The sequence below is a fragment of the Delphinapterus leucas genome, chromosome 10 (assembly GCF_059928025.1).
Source record: "Delphinapterus leucas isolate spDelLeu-1000000601 "Yukka" chromosome 10, BTC_Dleu_Yukka2, whole genome shotgun sequence".
NCBI classification, from domain to species: Eukaryota; Metazoa; Chordata; class Mammalia; order Artiodactyla; family Monodontidae; genus Delphinapterus; species Delphinapterus leucas.
In genome coordinates, this window is record NC_143138.1 from 65,906,062 (window position 1) to 65,927,586 (window position 21,525).

Genomic DNA, 21,525 nt, shown 5'->3' on the forward strand with positions numbered 1-21,525 from the left:
AAGGGTCTATTCATTGCCCAGAAGAATAAAGAAAGACCCATTGCCAGAACTGTCCCTGTGAAATTTCAGAAAAACAAGGATAGACAGAAAACTCTAAAAGTTTCCATAAAGATATATCAGGTCTTCTAAAAGAAATGGGAATCAGATGTCTCAGCAGCAGCAGTTACAACCAGAAGACAGTGGAGCAATGGCCTTCAAAGTCCTGAGGGAAAATAGTTCTGAATCTAGAATTCTGTCCTTGAAAAATAAACTTGTTTTCAGATGTGCAACGACTCCCAAAATTTACGTCCCTTGTACCTTTTCTGAAGTACTTACTTCAAGATGAAAATCAAAAAAGAGAAAAATAAAATTGAAGAAATGATTGAGGACTTACCTGGTGGTGCAGTAGTTAAGAATCCACCTGCCAATGCAGGGGACACAGATTTGAGCCCTGGTCTGGGAAGATCCCACATGCCGCAGAGCTAGTAAGCCCATGTGCCACAACTACTGAGCCTGTGCTCTAGAGCCCACGAGCCACAACTAGTGAGTCCACGTGCCACGTGCTCCTAGAGCCTGTGCTCCACAACAAAGAGAAGCCACCACAATGAGAAGCCTGTGGGCCGCAAAGAAGAGTAGCCCCCACTTGCTTCAATTAGAGAAAGCCCGCGTGCAGCAATGAAAACCCAAAGCAGCCAAAAAATAATTAATTAATTAATTTTAAAAAAGAAATGATTGAACTAACCTAGTAGTCCAGTGAAAAGTCTCTTGTTCAGCTGTGTAACAGGCCTGGAGAATGGTCAGCCCAGATTGGAACGGAAACTTGGTGCGATCCAAGAAAAATTTCTTCAGGAATAGGAGTGAGGTGGATTCCAGCAATAGATAGAATGAAGAAACTGGAAGATGGGTGGGATGTGGTGAAGAAACCATAGGTCTCTTCACAAGGGGCAAGGGAAATAGAATTCCCATGCAAAGCAGAAACACTACACACAAAAAAATCACAAGCCAAATAAATATAAAGCAAACCCTCCTTATGGCACAAGTATGAGTGATTGGCAGCAACTAATAATGATAATGTATTTGTGCCTGATGTACAAACATTCTTCTTTGAGTGGGCCAAGGATCGTGACATTGGAAGCTCAGGGTAGAAAATGCAATTCTGGCCCTGCAAACAATGACTTAAAATTACAAAGGCTACAGATAGAGGAACTGAAAATAGTGATTTTAATATCAAAAAGTTGGGGCTTGGATGGGAGTGGGTAGCGAGTGGTATAAGTAAGCTAAGTCTGGTAGAGAATTATGGGCCTACTCAGCGATGTTGGTAACAACCAGAAGAACCCAGACGAATGACTGGGAGAGATTTCTCCTGGATGGGAAGACTGGGAGGATGGGGGTGGGGCAGGACAGAGGGGCAGGTGTTGTTCCTTTTCATCAAAGTGCTTTTTATGAACCATTTGATTTATTTTTTGTTCAGTGGTAATTGGGATAGGTAAAGAATTTGTTGATTCCCAATAAAAGAAGTGTTTCTGAGTGTCTTCTGTTGTCTTAACTTTTAGATAGATGCTAGGAAAGATGGGGAAAAAATAGTTTAACCTCTACCATAAAATAACTTAAAGATCTCTTTGCCTTTAGTTTCTGTCCTCTCCTTTTTTAGAATGCTGAGAAAGAAAGGAGGTATAAATAAATAAAACCTTTTCTACTTCTATTTCATATTTTCTGATATACCCCACTAAAAGCACCATTTTATTTTGCTCTCTTGAAAAACTTGGTTTCTCCAGATTCCAGCCTGAACTCTTCTTTCCTGTTGCTCCTCTGCCTAATGTTTGATTTTTGCCTCCTCAAACCTCCTGTCAGCATCTCTGCCGTTCGTGTCACCCTCAGAAGGCTTCTCAGCCCGCCATTCTTTTTCTTTTTTTTTTTTTTTTTTAAACCCTCCCTTCTGGAGCTGTATCTGGCCTCTCCTGCTAGATTGTGCACCCCCTGAGGGCTTGGAAGGCTTTGGTGCCTGCCTGGGCTCTGGAGGAGGCTGTGGATTTGCAGTGGCTTGAGATTAGACCATAGGAGACGGGCAGAGGGTAACATTAGCATATAGGACCTAGTACTGGCACAGGTATTGTTCTAGGTGCTTAGGTATGACAGAGAAGGAAAGTGTTCTTAAAAACCTCTTCCCTCAGAGAGGAGCTTCTATTCTGTTGGAGGTTTACATAAACATAAAAGTTATAAAAATGTGATGTATGTTTTGAGCATAGCTAGCAACAGCAGTCAGTGGCTCTGCCTTTGAAATATGCTGTTGGTGTTTGTGGCTTTGTCACTAAGATATGCTAGCCTATGAGGTGTCCTCTGGAGAAGAGAGGTGACCTAGCTGGAACTGCCTAGAGGTATTTGGTATTCCCTCTCCTTTGTCTCCTCACAATAGCAGTAGTTGGAGAAGACAGCATTGTTTGAAATCACTTATGGACAAGATGGGTTTATAGCTGCAGGAATATGGTAGGATACTTGGCTTTTAGTCCTACTATGTGTAGTTCATTGGCTATCAGCTCCTATCTGCATTTCTTTTGGTTGTGGTTACTGGATATGACCTTGGTTCACTGAAGTTACAATCATCCAGCCTATATATGGCATCCCCCTAGAAAACTGTTAGAATTCTAGAAGGGGCTGTAATCAGCCTTTTGTACTAAGTATTTCCCAGAAGATTTTCATTGAAATGCAAACCTAAAAGATATGCTGGCTGGGATTTACTTCACAATAATCTAGAGGGTAGGGGATAGGTAGGGTGCAGATACAGTGGACCTGGCCATGAGTTGATGTTGGAGCTGGGTGATGGGTACATGGGTTTCATTATAGTCTTCACTTATATAGATGCTTGGAATTTTTCATAATAAAAAAATTACCCTCATGGTCAAGAAATGGATGACTTTCGTATTTTTGCTTTATTGTATTTTTCATAAATAACTTTAGTATGGTCTTTAGGTGTTTTTGGTATTGATTTTAATGATCAGAGACCATAACAGGACTAAATTAAGGATAGACTGGAGAGAAATCTTCAAATTTGTGTTTATTAATCAGAGTTTTTAAAGCACTTGTAATACATGGGTGCCTCAATTACAAGTCAGCCCTCGCTCCACGGAGAGAAAGTAAAGGAAGCAAAGTTACACTCAGGTGCCTGAGAGCTGACCTTTTAGAGGCTGAGAGTATGAAGGTGTGAAGTATGGGAGAAGTGAAGGCCCACCACTTAAATTAGACTTTAGACCTTGCCTAAGGTCATAGGCACTCTGGGACCCTACTACCACCACCACCACTGCTGATTTTGCCCCATTCTAGGTTGGTGTTCACCTACTCCTTTGTCTCTGTGCTTTAACCTTCTTTCTCTTATTCCTTCAGTACTTTCTTGCCTCACCCTCTACCCTCCAAGACCAAAATCCATCCATCTTGATCTCCTTAGGCTAGTTTTCCTGTATCATGTCCCTTTCTACCCCAGGCCCAGAAGCTGGCCAACAATTCACTCTTTTCCTTCATCTCTGCTTTTTAGTGAATGACCACTAGTGTTTGTTGACAAATGTGATTGGACCATGAAGTGGCTTAACAACAGGCTGAGGCATGGAGACCCATTCATGTAGCCTTAAAAGATTTCAGGCAGTTGGCAAGTAAGAATTCTAAATAAAAATTGAAACTACCACCTGTATTTTTTCAGGCCGTTGATGCTCACTGCCATCAGCTGCATCCTCCCTATGGCACTGGTAAGTGTGGGAAGGGCTGGTGACAGTTTTGGTGGGCTGCTGAATTTCTTTTTTCTGGGGGAAAAAAATCTATCTGCAAGCTGTGTTATTAACTTGTCCGCAAGGGCTGGACAGCTTGAACCAGCTATAGGAGACTAAAAAGATGAAGAAGCAACTGACCATGTTCAGGGGTTTCCTTGGGGAACTGTTGTCAGGAATGGAGGCTATTCAGTATGTGCTTTGATCCTTACATAAAATTAGCATGTCCTGTGCATTATTTTGAATAATAAATATACAGGTTCTCTGGGATGTCAAGTAATGACTGTTAAATCTCCTGAAATTCTGAAGACATTTTTCCCAAAGATAGATGTTGGCGATGTATTGAAAGAGTCCAGAATATTGTATGTACTTATCGTTTCCTTCGGTAGCAGGATTTATCTCCCTCTGGTATTTTAAGTTCTTTGTGGTCAGGGGATCAAAAATGTTCCAATGATTAAGTTATAAAATTCTGATAGAGACTTACTTGAATTTTTATCGGGGAAGGGTTTGGTGGAAACCAGAAAAGAAATGTGTGGCTCTCATTTACTAACAGACTTCAGGTGGACTTAGGGTCCTGTGATTTGAAAAATAATTTCACCACAGTCAGCCTTCTGCTCAGGGACCTAATAGGGAAAATACATACAATGAAATTGAAACATAGAGTGGGGCAGCAAGTTATAGGAATGCTAAAAGAATGCTAAAATATAACCCAATAACCAGATTGCTGCTGGAGTTGCCTTATCTAAGTTCCTGTAATCCTGCATCTGTCTCCTTGTAATGAGTGGGTCAGAGGCCACATAGATCCAGAAGTTTTATCTTATCAAGGTGGTCTCCATTCCAGGTTGACAGGCTGATGTTTACACTATTTCATTTCTCTAGTCTCTGAAGCCCTTAGATCATGGAATAAAAGTGCCTCCAGACAGAATATCTAACAAAGTGCTGAGGTTGTAGACGTTGTGTGCTGTTAACCATGTCAGGAACTGCTTGCTGATAACAGCAGTTAAAATATTCATGTACACTTCATTACATCTCTGTGAGAAAATCTTAGCATCATTGGCTCATATCCTGGATTTTCCCCCTCAGGTCCAACTCCTACCCACCCACCCCCCAAAGCCCTGCTTATGAAGCCAGGATAGAATTGTGTGCACGCTTTATATATTCTTTGTTAAAAAACAGAAAGGAGAACTTAACTCCCCAGCAGCTGTCTAGTCCTTTAGGTATCTGTGAACAGGTGGTAACTGCTGAACATGTTTTGAGGGCCTCTATCTGGGAAATACCTTCTTAAGTGTCTCTCCCAAACATTATGGAGGATGACAGAAGAAGTTTGCCTGCAACCTTTGGGAAGTAGTGATGTCCGGCAGCAAAGTCCTTTTTGACATGCATGTAGCCAAGTGCTTCCTGAAATAAAGATCAGAAAACCATCTAAGGGTGTTGAGATTGTAAATATAATGGCAAAACAAAGCCAAACTGAATTGGCAATACAGAGCAATGTCCAGGGTGGATGACAACAGAGGTGACCCCACAGTCCTTTCAAGCTGGAGAGAAAGCTCTACAGAGCCTTCTGACCCATTGTGGGTCAGGTTTGAGGGCACAGGGAATGAGGGAAAAAAGGCAAGGAAGATGGGCTACACTTGGCCTCTGTTCTGACCCCATCTTTGACTCTGAAAACCTTCTCTAGACCACCCAGGGATGTGAGGGCACCCTTCAGTCTTTGATGAACTTTATACCACTAATTGCCCTCCCTTCCCCACTTTGATCATTCACACTCCCTTCCCCAACTCCCTGGGGAAAATGAGAGAGAAGTTCTTATCTTTGGGGCTTATGTTCACACTGACCAAGGCTTAGGCACAAATCCAGTTGCTCAGAGACAGGCCAAGGAGTGAGAGGAAGGCAGGCCTGAGAGTTGTGCCCTGTGGAACAGCAACAGTTTGAGCTGACAGACCGGGAGAAGAGCATCCAATGGAACACTAAGAAGGCTGGGTGTGGGAGGTTTAGAGGGAGCCATAGTGTTATGAAGTTATTGGCATTACAGACCTATTTATGCTAAAATTCACATTGCCTAATCGGTTAACCTTTGGTCAGCACTATGTTAAAAACTCTGAAGGGAAATTTTTCTGAAGGGAAAATTTTCATTTCGAAGAGTAAGTAAAAGATCAAAATGAACTATTTGATGCAGTAGTGTAAGGGTCAACCCTCCGTTTATTGTGACATTTGTTTATGCAGATGATTGCCATTGAATTAAATTTGGCAAACTTTCCCTCCAACTTCATGAAAAATTTAAAATATACAAAGAAGTTTAAAGAATTGTACAGTGGACATCCATTTACATACCATCTAGATTATATAGTTGCTAACTTTTTGCTGCATTTACTTTATTATATATCTATCAGTTTTATTTTTAAACAGCTTTATTGAAGTATTACTGACATTCCATTAAGTTCATCCATTTTAAAGTGTACCGTTAGAAGAGTTTTAGTAAATGTAAACAAATATACAACCATCACCACAATCCAAGTTATAGAACATTTTCATCACCCAGAAAGTTCCCTTGTATCCATTTGTAGTTGGTCCCCACTCCCAGTCCCACCAAACTACTGATCATCTTACTGTCTGCATAGTTTTGCCTTTTCTAGAAATTTAATATAAACTGAATCATACAATATGTAGTCTTTTGTGTCTGCCTTCTTTCACTTAGCGTAATGTTTTCAAAGTTCATCCATGTTGTATCACATGTCAGTAATGCTTTCCTTTTATTGCCCAATGATGATTTTCCATTGCATAGATATATACCACATTTTGTTTATCCATTCATTCATCAGTTGATGAACATTTGGGTTGATTCCAGTTTTTGACTATTATGAAATATGATGCTGTGATTGTTTATATCCAGGGTTTTATGTGGACATGTTCTCATTTCTCTTGGATAGATATCTAGCAGTGGGATTGCTAGGTCATATGGTAAATGTATGTTTAACATTTTAAGAATATGCCAAAATGTTTTCTGAGGTGACTCTACTATTTTACATTCCCACCAGCATTATATAAGTGTTGCAGGTTCTCCACATGCTTGCTAGCACTTAGTATCGTCAGTCTTCTGGATTATAATCATTCTAGTGAGTGTGAAGTAGTATCTTGTAGTTTTAATTTGCATTTCATTTCCCTAATGACTAGTAATATTGAGGATCTCTTCTTGTGTGTATCTGCTATTCATACTTTTTTTTGTGAAGTGTCTGTTCAAATCTTTTGCCCATTTTTGAAAAATTGGGATGTTTGTCTTACTGAGTTGTATGAGTTCTTTATATGTTCTGAAATAAGTTCATCAGGTACATGATTTGCAATTATTTTTTCTCCCATTTTGTGGCCTGTCTCTTCCATTTTCTTAATAACATCCTTTGAAGAGTAAACGTTTAATTTTGTTGAAGTCCAGTTTATCAGATTTTTTCTTTTAAGGATTGTGCTTTCAGTATCATATCTAAGAAATCTTTGCCTAAAATTAAGGTTGCAAAGATTTTCTTCTGTGTTTTCTTCTAGAAGTTTTATAATTTTCAGTTTCATTTAAATCTGTGAACTATTTTGAGTTAATTTTTGTGTGACATGAACTATACAGCTAAGTTCTATGTTTGTTTGTTTTGTATAATGATGTTCAGTTATTCCGGAATCATTTGTTGAAGACTATCCTATCCTCCAATGAATTACATTGTGGAAATTAACCATAAATGTATGAGTTTACTTCTGGACTTTATCCTGTTCCATTGATCTATATGTCTGTCCTTAAGCCAGTACCCCACTGTCTCGATTACTGTAGCTTTATAGTAAGTCTTGAAGTCAGATGGTGTAAGTCCTCCAACTTTGCTCTTTCAAGATTGCTTTGGGGACTTCCCTGGCTGTCCAGTGGTTAAAACCCCTGCTTTGATTTTGATTAATTTTTAAAAATAAATTTATTTATTCTTGGCTGTGTTGGGTCTTCTTTGCTGCATGTGGGCCTTCTCTAGTTGTGGTGAGGGGGGGCTACTCTTCGTTGCGGTGCACGTGGTTCTTATTGCTGTGGCTTCTCTTGTTGCGAAGCACAGGCCCTAGAGTGCATGGGCTTCAGTAGTTGTGGCGTGCGGGCTCAGTAGTTGTGGCTCATGGGCTCTAGAGCACAGGCTCAGTAGTTGTGGCACACGGGCTTAGTTGCTCTGCGGCATGTGGGATCTTCCTGGACCAGGGCTCAAACCCGTGTTCCTGCATTGGCAGGCAGATTCTTAACCACTGTGCCACCAGGGAAGTCCCTGATTTTGATTAATTTTGATTGCTGTGTTCAGTCTATAGCTATGTTGTCCAGTATGGTAGCTGTGACCACATGTAGCCGTTGGGCACTGGAAATATGGCTAGTTTGGATTGGTATGTACTATAATTCTGAATACAATGGACTTTGAAGATTTAGATGGAAAAAAGATGTAAAATATAGTTCATTCGTTTCTATGGATTAAAATAATATTTTAGATATATTGGGTTAAATAAAATATATTTATAAATAAATTTTAGTTTTCATTTGTTTGCTGCTATATAGAAAGACTTTTGATTTTTATATATTGGCATTCTATTTTTTTATCTTACAAAATTTGTGAGTTCTACTAGTTTTGTAGATTCTTTTAGGATTTTCTGTGTAAATAGTCATTTTATTTAGGAATAGAGACAGATTTGCTTCTTTTTTTAATCTTTTATGTCTTTTGTGTGTGTGTCCTTTTTTTTTTTTCCTTTCCTTATTGCCCTGGGTAGGGCTTTCATAATGTTAAGTGAAATGATGAGAGTGGTCATCCCTGCGATGTTCCTCATCTTAGCATTCACTATTTCATTATTGAGTATAATGTTTTCCATAGATGCCCTATATTAGATTCAGGCAGTTCCATTTTTCTTCCTAATTTGCTAAGAATTTTTGTCTTGAATGATTATTGAATTTTGTCAAATGAGTTTTCTTGCATCTACTGAAATGGTCATTTGGGTTTTTTCTGCCTTTATTTGGTTAATTCAGTGAATTGTCTTAGGAGTTTTCACATGTTAAATCAGCCTTTTCTATATTGCTGGATTTAATTTGCTAAAATATTTGGATTGATTTTTGTGTTTTTGTTCATAAGGCTTATCTGTAATTTTCTTTTTATATTTTTGTTAGGTTTTTATATCAGGGTTATGTTAGTCTCATAAAGTGAGTTTGGAAGAAGCATTCCTTCCTGCTCTAGTTTCTGAAGTGTTTATTTAATATTAGTTTTGATAGAATTCACCAGTAAAAACTTTTGGGTCTGGCATTTTGTGAGAAAATTTTTTATCATGAATTCAATGTCTTTAATAGATATAGAGTTATTCAGTTTTTATTTTGTGTCAGTTTTGGTAAGTGTTTTTCAAGGAACTTGTCAATCTCATCTAAGATATCAAATTTATTAGCATTTGATTATTCATATTTTCTTATTTTCCTTTTAATACCTGTAAGATTTGTAGGGATAGTCCCTCTTATCACCCTTGTTATTGGCAATTTGTATTCTTTTTTTCTTAATTGTTCTAGCTAAAGTTTTTATCAACTTTACTGATTTTTTTAAAGAATCAACTTTTGGGGGCTTCCCTGGTGGTGCAGTGGTTGAGAGTCCGCCTGCCGATGCAGGGGACACGGGTTCGTACCCCAGTCCGGGAGGATCCCACATGCCGTGGAGCGGCTGGGCCTGGAGCCATGGCTGCTGAGCCTGTGCGTCCGGAGCCTGTGCTCTGCAATGGGAGAGGCCACAGCAGTGAGAGGCCCGCGTACCGCAAAAAAAAAAAAGAATCAACTTTTGGACTTTATTGATTTTCACTGTTTGTTTTGGATTTTATTTCTGTTTTTATCTTTTTTCTTCTTTTAACTTTGAGTTTTGTCATCTTTTTCTAGCTTCTTAAGGTAGGCCCTTATGTCATTGATTTTTGGACCTTTTATAGTATAAATACTTACATTTGTAAATTTCCCTCTTGGCATTATATTAGCTGCATCTCACAACTTTTATTATGTGGTATTTTCATTATCATTCGTTCAAAACATTTTCTAATTTTTCTTGTGATTTCTTCCTTGACACACAGGTTTTATAGAGGTATGTTCTCTAATTTCCAAATATTTGCTGTATAAGAAGAAGAAGGGCATGCTTGGCAGAGAACAGTCAGGGAGCCTCTTGGGGTTGCTGGAATCATTTGGTCTATTGCTGGACTCCTCAGGGCAGTGGTTCTGCAGTGGGTCCTAATGACTCTTGACTAACGCTTAAGGTTCATCTTGTCAGTACTGGAGAGCAGTGATGGGTTTTAAACAGGTTGGGACTGATCCTGGTAAGACGTGAAAGCTCTAAGAATAGTCTGTTATTGTAATTGTTACATGGAGGCTTTAGGAAACTCATCCTGGGGGCTGTGGGTGGCGGGGGGTGGGGGTGGCGGGCAGACAATAGACACTGGCATGTCAGTATATAAGATACCTTTCCTTTGTCCAGGTGATAGTGAAGCCCTTCTGATGGAAGTGTTTAGGAGAGGCAGGACTAGAGCTTGTGCAGTGGAATGGTGGTGATGGAAGAGGGTGGAGTGGTAAGGAAGAGGGAGACATAGAGGAAAATGCTGATGCAGGTGTAGGAGTGTGATGTCTCCAATGACAAGATGGGCATTCAGGAGGAAGAGCACATTTAGTGTACCTGAACAGGTTCTGCGAGACTCATCACAGAGACCAAGAGGGGTGTTATGTTTGTTGAATTTGGCGACAAGGGAGTTTATATTGCCTGGTACATGTGTATAAAGAATAGTATATCCACTGTCGGCAGTTCCAAATAGATTGAAATTCAGCAATTAAAATCAACATTTTGTCAAACTGTGAACCAAAATTGAATTCATATTGGCAGTTATACCCACTGAACTTTCAAAGTATTATATATATTTTCAAGCATGATTCTTGAGAATAGCTCTAACATTTTGGGGAGGAGGTGGGGGGGATACGAAAACATCTTATTTCTGCTCTTGAGAGTCTTTGTTTAAATTCATCCTAACTATTCTTGCCTCATGGTCTTGTGAGTATCCAAAGTGGACACATTCCACCAGCTAAGGGTTTGCAGTTTAGACAGCGGTAATAGTCCCAGGCATGCTGGAAATAGTGACCTATTATTATTGAGAAGGGCCCTCTTTGACCCCTGTGATGGAGAGAATGGTGGACTCTATCTCTGTGGGGAGAAGCTCAGATTAATCTGTAATTACCTTGGGGTTCCAAATTTTGGGGCAAGAACTTCCTAGTTCTTAGTTTCTAGTCTTTTCCTCGATTAGACTCATAAATAAATAAGACTTTTAATCTTCTTATTACATATTGATCTAATGGAACCGCAAATTTGTTTTGAACATGACATGGTCATATGTGTTCCTTCCTAAGTCATTAGTTTTTTTGGCTGTCAGTGGTTATCACCTTGGACCCATTTTCCTTTTGGGAAAGGTTTGACCTTCTCATTGTGAGTCCTTTTTGGGGGAGTTCCCTGGTTGCCTAGTGGTTAGGATTTGGGCTTTCACCGCCATGGCCCAGGTTCAGTCCCTGGTCGGGGAACTGAGATCTCGCAAGCTGCATGGTGCAGCCAAAAATAAATAAATAAATCCATAAAAGAAAGCTTTAAGTCGTTCTTGATAATATGTAATCCTAACTACTAACCGGTTGTTAGTTGCTTGTCAAAACAGTCCAGCAAGAGTTCATCTTGGTTCTGCTGGAAGATTTTTGTTCTCCACAATTGGACATATAAGAAGATTGGAAGACTTTCCCCAGTTGTTAAGTGTTTATATATTTATTTATTTATTTATTTATTTTATTTTTATTTATGGCTGTGTTGTGTCTTTGTTTCTGCGTGCAGGCTTTCTCTAGTTGCGGCTAGCAGGGGCTACTCTTCATTGTGGTGCGCAGGCTTCTCGTTGGAGTGGCTTCTCTTGTTGTGGACACGGGCTCTAGGTGCTCCTGTATGAAAACTCAGTCCAGTGAGCAGAGTACCAAGGTTCTGTGTGTTCTCTTGGCTCCCTAGGTTGAAGTGTGCTCCTTGTTTTTCCTTGATTCAGTAGCACCCTCGTGTTTTGCAGTGCTCTCTCTGGGTAGCCTTATCTAGGCCTCCAAGCACATCCTAATCTTCTGACCCCCCGAGCCGGACTAGAAGATAAGGCCCCCTGGTGGTCCAGTGGTTAAGATTCTGTGTTTTACTGCTGGAGGCCTGGGTTCAATTCCTGGTCAGGGAACTAAGATCTCACAAGCCTCACGGCCAAAAAGAAAAAGATTAGGCCCCCACCCAAGTCTTGATGTTCAGGGTTCTGTTTTGTAACTAGCGTACTCTCCTGTTAACATTAAAATTAATATATGAACTACTTTCTGCGTCAGTAAACTTAGCTATGCAACATCCTTTTCAGGGACTGCATATCCTGTATCATTTCCTCAGAAAAAATTTACAGAGGTAGAATTGCTAGTTCAGTGCACCTTCTGAGGCTCTTTGATAGCCATAACCATTGTGCTTTAAAGGAGAATGTAGGGGCCAGAAAGGCTGCCCACGGACTTCTAAATTCTCCTTGCAATTAGGGCTCATTAGTTGCCGGGAATTCAGAGATTTTAAACAGGGGTGTTTTTTGTTTGTTTTGTTTTTCTGGGTTTATACAAGAAGTCCAAGCCTGAGGTTTTCTGCAAGTAACATGCCTAACTAGAGGTGCACTTACCATGTATAGCCTCCTACAGCAGCTTGAGGAAACAAATCACATTAGGGAACCTAACAGCTCTTTTTCTTAAATTGGATGCTGGGTCGTTATTTACTGTAGATAGGATGGTTTCGCATAAGTTTCAAATCAAACTAATTTATTTGAAGGGTCGTTAATGAAAACAAAGATCGAAAAATCAAGAGATCCAAGAAATCACTAAGACTATAAGAGTCTGAACTTAAAAGATGAAACAGAGAACCAAGAGGAAGAATTTGAAAGTCAAGCCTGGGCCTGCACTAGAGATGAATGTATGCATTTCTCAAAATGCAGAGCACTCTGAAAGAAACTACATTATAATTTGATTTCTTTTTTTTTTCTTTCTAGGTATCTCATTCAGTTGCTAAACTTATATTAGTTAATTTCCACTGGCAAGTCGCAGAGATAATGGACAGGTAAGGTGTTTGGGGGAGGAAGAAGAGATGGCATTGCCCATAGCTCCTCTCTCTGCCTACCCGCCCAGTGATGATTATTGTTTATGTTTTGGAGAATGTCCTTACAGTGTGCAGATTATATTTTTAAAACACTGGATCATAGTGTATAGCCTTTTTTTTCTCAGTATATGGTGAACATTTTCCCATGTTTTCAGCATATTCTTTCTACCCCAGTTTTAATGCTGGCACAGTATTTTATTATATAGATGTTCCATACTTTTCCAAACCCCTGTTGTTGTACAGTGAAGTTAGGTCAAATTTTTTATGCCATTGTTAATTTTTAATCTGTGCCCTTCTAGATAACACTTGACAGTATCTCCAGTTATTTCTTTCAGACACATCAAGTGAGAAATACATCATGACATAGTGCATATTACCTTCAGAGAAAAGGTCAGCTAGTTTACCCCGCACTTCCAGAACCAGAGCCCTTGAGGCACACAGCTTGGAGTCTCAGGTGTCCTGGAAGTTGTCAGGAGGAGGGGTTCCTCCTCCTTACGCATCCTCTAAGGGGGTTCCTCTAAGAGGCATGTGCTTCTGTCTAGCTCAGGGTTTCTTATCCTAAGCACTGTTGATGTGTTGGGCTAGATAACTCTTTGTTGTGAAGGGACTGTTCTGTGAATTGTAGGAGGTTTGGAAGAATCTCCGGGGTCTACCTACTAGAAGTCCATAAATAAAAAATGCCTCCGGACTGCCAGCTAACTCCTGGAGAACAAAACTGCTCCTGCTGAGCAGTGCACTGGTCACTACCCCTGCTCTTTCACACCACAGTGAGTCTTCTTTCTCTGTATGGTGTGATTCTGTTGATCGGCAGAGGAAGATCATTATGCCTTTCCTTCTCTAGGCTAAGAAGGCCAAACTAGCCAGAGCAGCCCAGCCTGATCAGGAAAGAGCAAATGCATTCCTGATTCACTAACTGCACTCTCACTGTCTATACTGAAGAGCTGAATACAGTTAGGTAGACTTCGATGAACTTCCCTGTCTGCACTGCTATCCAAAACTCTGGAACCACATAGGTTCCGGTAATGGGTATCTAGCACTGTCCAAACTCTCTAGCCTAACTTGGTGATGGAGACAATTTGGATAGCTATAAAGATACTAAGAATAGTAGTGTGAGAACTAGGAATAAAAATTAAAGTAGGCATTCTGACTAGGCAGAGTAAGGAAATCATGTATATGGGATGTAGTTCTTCCCTGCTCAGATTCCTGGTGTCTTGGTAATGTGATTACCTGGACTTTGTGTGGCACTTTTATTGCCACATGATAACTGTTTTTATTTTTAAATGTATTTATGCCATACCTCATTCCAGAAAGGAATTAAATTTTTATTATGAAATTTTTTTTCCCAAAAATGTGTGAGTGTGCACTCACATGCCATATGTATGATGTATATAGGTTTTAAAGACAAATAAAGCAAACAAAGAAACCCTCTGACCTTTACTCAGAGACCTCTGATGGCAATCCCTACCTGGCTACAATCCCTTCCTTCTCCAGGGCGACCAGTACCTTGAATTCGGTATTGATCATTTTCTTATTTATTCTTAAATTATATATCTTTTAGTTTTGTATGTTTTTAGAACTTTACAGGCATGGAATCATATCATATGTATTCTTCAACTTTTTAAATTAACAAGGTTGAACATCATGACATCTTATCCGTCCTCCTGTCAAAAACTATTTGTGAGTTTTTAGTTTTTTGCTGTTAAAAATAATGCAACTCTGAAAACTGTTGTACATGACTTATAGTGTCACATAATTTTTCTAGGGTTAAGTACAGAAAGTGAATTGCTCGTCTGTAGAGTATGTGTTACTTCAGCTTTACTAGATAATGCCAAAATGTTGTCCAAAGTGATTGTACCATGTTATATACCCACTAGTGGTGTATGAGTGTCAGAATTAAAGTTTTACAGTCTGGTGGGTGTAAATGGCATCTGGTTGTCTTTAATTTCAATGTCCAGGTTATTAAGGAGGTTGATCATTTTTTCCTATGTGATTTGTGCTTCGTCTTCTGTGAAATGCCTGTTATGTCTTCTGCCCATTTTTCTAATTGTTGTTTTTCATTTCAAATGGACGTTTAGGAGTTTTTGTTTTGTTTATTCTGAATATCAGTTCTTTACCAGTTGTATATGTATTGAATTATCTTTCAGTTTATAGCTTGGCTTTTCACTTTATCTTGTCTTCTGATGAACTGAAGTTCTTTTGGCTTGCGGGATCTCAGTTTCCTGACCAGGGATTGAACCTGGGCTACAGCAGTGAAAGCCTAGAATCCTGACCACTAGACTACCAGGGAATTCCCTGAATTGAAGTTCTTAAATGTAGCATACAGAGTTTTCCTTTATGCTTTGCCTTTTCTGTGTCTTGAAGATATCCTTTCCTATTCTGAAGACATAGAGATATTTGCTTGTAATTCCAGAAAGGGACTTAAAGCAGATATGGTCCTTCATAAGTATTTTTCTTATAGTTGAGTGCCTTTAGGACAGAGTTGTTATTCTTATACCAATTGAGAGCTAAAAAAATTGAAAAAGCAGAAAGTATTTGTACTAAGGTAAAAAGCCAGCTTGGTTTTGCGAGAAGGTAGTTAAAAGACAAAGACACTTTAGTGTGACTGCAACACATGTTGGCCTATCCTGTTTTTGTTCAGAAGTAAAACTATTTGTCTTCAGGTTCTGATTCCCTTTACTTCTGCTTTTTGTTTTGTAGATACAAGTCTAATTGTGCTCAACTGCTCGTTGAGGCTCGAGTTCAGCCCAATCCGTCAAAACATGTGAGTGTCTCCTTGAATAAGGCTTCTCCTGTTGCCCATGGCTCTTTCTGTGGCTCACATTGTTATTGAGAACCATCTTGCCTTGTTTGTAGTGCAGTATGCCCATGATATTTGTTCCAGCATAGGCCTAAATCTTCCATTTCCATTATAGTTTGGACATTTTCCTCATAGATGAGGAGTGAATCATTGCCTGCCCTCTCCAGCCTCACCTTTTTCGTTGCACTTACATACAGCCTGTACTCTATTCCTGCTGTGTTCTTGGTGTTCCCACTCACCACATGCCTCTTTGACTCTGCTTGTGCCTTCCCTGGTCTGGAATGTCCAGATTCTGTCCCCATCTCTGCTTGTGGAAATGGAACTCATCTTTAGAGACCCACATCCAAGCCACCTCTCACAAAACCTATCTCCTGGGACCACTCCCCTCCAAACTCCTCTAATTATATCTTTAAACCTTTACGTGTATGTTGTAGTAATTCACTCATATCTTTTCAGCTCCCCTACTAGACTGTAAGTGCTTTTTAAGTTTAGGAATCAGTGTATAGCAATTTCCTCTGTATCTGAGAGTTCAGTCAGCATTTGTCAAATGAATGAGGGCCATGTTAAAAGCACTCTCAGGAGGGAGAATTGGGGCTCAGATCACCACATAACTTCTGCAGTCTCTTAGGAGAAAATTTCTAGGAGAATACTGGACAAACATGAGAATACGGTCCTTTTCCTCAAGTTATTTTTTGTATTTCCAGTAAACTAACATGAACCTAATGTTAAACATATAGTGGACTTTTTCATTGGTTAGTGTTTTTGGCTGGGGTCCCCAGATTGTCTTTGCCAGTTTGTGTAGCATGGCATGGATTCTGGAGTTTAAGCTTTACAGTTATTTGCCCACAAACTAGAAGAGTTTCTTCCCTTGTAGAAGCCTTCCTCATATCTCTAAATTAATTGTATGTGACATCTCTTTGGTATATTAAGGATGAGTTGTAACTTGGTAAAAACTGTAATACTGTATGTTTTGGACATATTGATATGGGAAAACCACTGTCTTTGACACGTAAAACTGCATTGTGGGCCGTTAGAGGCTCACACTCAGCCTCTAAGCACCTATATGGCTGGGTTTGTAGTACTTGTTGAGGAGCAACTCTGTGCTGTGCTGAATGAGGGCAGTTTTCAAAAGAAACCCAATAGTCTCTGAAAGAAGGTGGATTGAATGACCTCTAAGGACCTTGACAGTTCTGAAATCCTGGTCTTTTCAGCCTGACGTTATAAACTACTGTTAGTTCTCATTTCCATCTTCTCTCTGCCTCTTTAAATCCTAGTGATTCATCAAGCCTAGTTCAGTTACCACCTCCTTCAGAAAGCCTTCCTGATAATATGCTTTCTGCTCAAAACTGGAACTGGCAGAGTGCACACATTGCAGTTGAGTTCTGACACTTGTTGCGGGGTCAGAATTGCCTCCCATGGCTCATATCACTCTGCCTCTCCCCAGGTCCCCACAACCCATCCCCCTCACCACTGCGCAGTGTGTATGCAGTTTGTGCGGAAGGAAAACCTATTGTCTCTGGCCTGTCAGCACCAGTTTTGCCGCAGCTGCTGGGAGCAACACTGCTCAGTACTTGTCAAGGACGGCGTGGGTGTGGGTGAGTCTGCCATAGGATTTATAAAAGGCTGGCATGAAGTATTTAGCTTTAGCTCTGCCCTTTCAGGTTCTCGGGTCAACTGAGTGTTTTCTTGTGAGCCTAATTGAAGTTTTTATTGTCTGAACCATTGGTTTCCAAACACATCTGTCTGAACAATGGCAACGTTTAGACCTGAGCAAAATGAGAGAGTTAAGGCTAATGTTTGGGCATATATGTAAATGTTGGTGTGAATGCAAGGCTACCTTCTCTTGCCTTTTGGGAGAACTGTCCTTTAAGCTGCCTACCGTATCTATCTTGATTCTCAGAGTGGCAGCCATAACTCAGAAACACCTAGAGAGTTAGCTGTTATTTAGGAAATATAAGCACAAATCAAACTTGATGATCAGTTAAAGGAATATTTAACTATGACTTGACATTTGAAACTAAATCAGCATTACTTTAATTGTGTCTGCAAAATCTCTTTGTATTGATGGTAATCACATGCATGTAATATTAAACATCACAGAACTAAATTGTTAGTTAATAACCCTATAGGATTTTTTTTTTTTTTTTTTTGTGGTACGCGGGCCTCTCACTGTTGTGGCCTCTCCTGTTGCAGAGCACAGGCTCCAGACGCACAGGCTCAGCAGCCATGGCTCATGGGCCCAGCCGCTCCGCGGCATGTGGGATCTTCCTGGTCCAGGGCACGAACCCGTGTCCCCTGCATTGGCAGGCGGACTCTCAACCGCTGCGCCACCAGGGAAGCCCACCCTATAGGATATTTTAAACAGTTTTGTTTTTTATTGGTGCTGTTTGTGATATATATGATTTAATTTGTTTTGTTTTTGTTGGGGTTTTTTTGGTGGCTCTGTGCGGCTTACGGGATCTTAGTTCCCCGACCAGGGATTGAACCCAGGGCTCTGGCAGTGAGAATGCCGAGTCCTGACCACTGGACCATCAGGGAATTCCCTATCCTATTTAATTTGGAATAATATTTTAGTTGCATCACTGTGCAAATATATTAATTTCTCTCTTCTTTGAATAAATTCTGATGCTTTAGGGGTTCCTTACATAGAATCTGAATTTGTTGGTTGAACTCAGCAAATATATAATCGCTGTGTCTTCTGCGATACAGTTGTCCATCAGGTTATCTTTGTTCAACAGGTGTCTCTTGCATGGCTCAGGACTGCCCGCTTCGAACACCAGAGGACTTTGTGTTTCCATTGCTGCCCAATGAAGAATTGAGAGACAAATACAGACGCTACCTCTTCAGGGACTATGTGGAGGTATGCCCAGCCCCTGTTGTGCCCTCTGTCTTCCCAGACCTGCTTTTCATCAGATGCTCACCAGTTACTTTATAGACTAGACTGCCAGTAGATGCTTTCGTTTGAAGAAAGAGCTCCATGGCTTTAAAACAGTTTGAAAACTACTAGAGTGCTAGTGAATCCCAGGTCTGTTGCTTCCTTGTTATGTATCCCTTGACCCATTATTTTACGTCTCTGAGCCTTGGTTTTCTCTTGTAGAATGGTCAGGCATCCCCATCTTATACAGAGTTGCTTAAACAAGCTGTTGTATGTCAGGGGATAAACACAAGTCAGGCATATCTCAGGAGTTGCTGTTCTGTTCAGTTTACTGTGTGGTTTAGCACAAAGAAGAGGTGTTGCTTTTTGGGCAATTGGAAAACTTGTTCAGGTTTTCAGCATGGTCAGTTTTGGAGTCCTTCCCCTCTATTGCGCTACCTGTTCAGGCTTGTTGGTTCCATGCAGCATAATTTTCATCTTTGTCTTTCATGCCCAAGCTTATTGGATTGATTGACGGTCTGGGTTGTCTCATACATATGCCACAGGAAAAGCAATGCCTTGTTCCTTGTGCTGTTTTCTGCCTTTGGTAGATGCCTGAGGGTCATTGAGCCCCTCAGAGTCTTATGCACAGCTGAGTGGTCTATGTTCCTTTCCAGCCCTGGTCCCTATGCCCTTTCATTTCAGAGACACATTTCTGTATTCCATTTTGTCATGTAATCTTAGAGCATTCTAGTGAGTTGCTACCTAGTTTAAGCTAAGCATTCAAAGGTCATTTTCAGGGATCTCCCTGGTGGTCCAGTGGTCAAGAATCTGCCTTCCAATGCAGGGGATTCAGGTTTGATCCCTGGTTGGGGAACTAAGATCCCACATGCCGCGGGGCAACTAAGCCTGTGTGCTCTGGAGCCTGTGCGCCACAACTAGAGAGAAGCCCACATGCTGCAACGAAGAGCCCACACACTGCAACGAAAGATCCCGCATGCCACAGCGAAGATCCCATGTGCCGCAACTAAGACCCGACGCAGCCAAATAAATATTAAAAACAAGCAAACAAACAAAGGTCATTTGCACTACCTGCCTAATGTCTGGTCTTCACAACATCCATCTTGAATTCCTGTAGCCCCTTGATATAAGTCATCAGCTGGAAGAACAGAAGGTGTTTGAGTACTCAGGGAGGTCTAATTTGGAGGCCCAACTAGGGGATGTCCTCATTATTCCTCCCCTTGGTGTGTTCACAGAGTCACTACCAGCTCCAGCTGTGCCCTGGTGCAGACTGCCCCATGGTTATCCGGGTACAGGAGCCCAGAGCTCGCCGAGTACAGTGCAATCGGTGCAACGAGGTCTTCTGGTAAGAGTGAGTGTGGGTGCTGAGCAGCCCTGGGCTTGTGCCTTCCCCTGCTCTAAAGCATCACTGCTGTTGCTCTTGTGAGGGTGGGGCTGGGAGAGGCAGGGTCGTTGAGCCAGAAGAGCAGCTCTGTTCCACGTGGGCAGGGTTTGTACCTAGCATCTCATGTTCCATGAGATGTTTGATAATAGTCAGTCTGGAGACAAGAAAGGGGCACAGATTCTTGGGGAATGTGCTGTGGTTTATGCTGCTGAGACTCATGGCCCAGAGACTGCATGTCTGTATGGGTGTGTATCTACCTGCACAGATAATTCACATACTACTGTATTTGAAAGCAACAACCATCAACGTTTTAATCTTCCTCTTGGCCTTTCTGCTAATTTTATAACACTATAATCCATAAATGTGTTTATATTTACCTGGGGTTTACTCTATTCAGTAGACATGATGGGAATAGCTAAAGTATACTGAAGGCTTACCAGAGGAAATGCTCTGTCCTGATCATTTTACCTTCATTATCACAACAACTGTGTATGATTGTACTGTTATTACTCTTATGTTATAGGTGAGGAAATTGAGGTGCAAGGTAATGGCAGAGCCATAATTTAGGTCCAGACCTGTCCCCAATTCATGCCTCCCTGGAAAATTCATGGTGGGGCTTCAGAGAAAGTACGTAGAAAATGTGGTATGTGTGCATATGTGCCTGCCTTTCAAGATGTTGTTGAGGGAGTCTGTGATTCACCAAAGGTTAAGAACCACTCATGTGGTTGCTTTCCATCCTTTGTGTCCTGCATTATGAACTTCTTTTCCCTGGGACATGTGTTAGGCTACCTGCCTGAGAGCCTTTATCCATAACGTTGTGTTGGCTTGGACAAAAGGGAAATTAAAAACATGGGAGCCTGGCCTGATGAATGTTGGAGTGTTTTTCTTTTCTGATTTTAAGTTTCAAGCATTGTCAGATGTATCATGCCCCCTACAGATTGCACAAGTGCTGGCATTGTGCATCCTGTGTGCACATCTGACTTGGAGATAAGCCAAGGCTCCCAGAACTGGATCTCATTCCTGCCTTGGGCCTGAGTTGAGGTATCTTAGAATGCATCCCCATGCCCTTTGGGAAGCTGAATTCTGAATTTGATATCCTGTCAGGAAGGATTGACACCACATAAGATTTAAAAACAAACATTTCATTTGGGTTTATTGAAAGAAATTCACACAGTACTTCAGTATAATCCTGGGTAAGAAAAGGTCTCAGATGCCTTGATAGGTGACGTTACCTCTTTGAAAAGCTCTAATTCAGGATCTGTTGGCTTGGACAGAAGGAAAATGAAGAACACAGGATCTGACCTAACAATTATCTTTTCTGGTTTTAAGTTTCAAGTGTCGTCAGATGTATCACGCCCCCACAGACTGCGCCACAATTCGGAAATGGCTCACGAAGTGTGCAGACGACTCTGAAACAGCCAACTACATTAGTGCTCACACTAAAGACGTAAGGACTGTATCTTACCTGTCATGGATCTGCCCTCCTTAGTGCTACCCAGGGCCTTGCCCAGGAGATGTACCATCTGAGAGCAGAACAGGGCTCTTGATGGAGGCTCTTGATCAGG

General features: G+C 40.8%; 1 protein-coding gene across 8 annotated transcripts in view; it reads left to right on the plus strand.

Annotated features, from left to right (window-relative positions):
• ARIH2 (ariadne RBR E3 ubiquitin protein ligase 2) overlaps window positions 1–21,525 on the plus strand; it is a 48,244-nt gene that overhangs the window by 15,531 nt on the left and 11,188 nt on the right. For 5 of the 8 annotated variants that reach the window (XM_089919307.1, XM_089919308.1, XM_089919310.1 and 2 more), the window contains 6 exons: window positions 12,798–12,865; window positions 15,602–15,665; window positions 17,146–17,296; window positions 18,440–18,561; window positions 19,812–19,921; window positions 21,290–21,407. In XM_089919307.1, the coding sequence (XP_089775433.1) occupies window positions 12,798–12,865; window positions 15,602–15,665; window positions 17,146–17,296; window positions 18,440–18,561; window positions 19,812–19,921; window positions 21,290–21,407 (633 nt within the window). Of the gene's footprint in view, window positions 1–3,667; window positions 3,714–12,797; window positions 12,866–15,601; window positions 15,666–17,145; window positions 17,297–18,439; window positions 18,562–19,811; window positions 19,922–21,289; window positions 21,408–21,525 lie in introns of all 8 variants that reach the window. The other 3 variants (XM_089919311.1, XM_030762406.2, XM_089919309.1) reach the window with 2 other exon arrangements.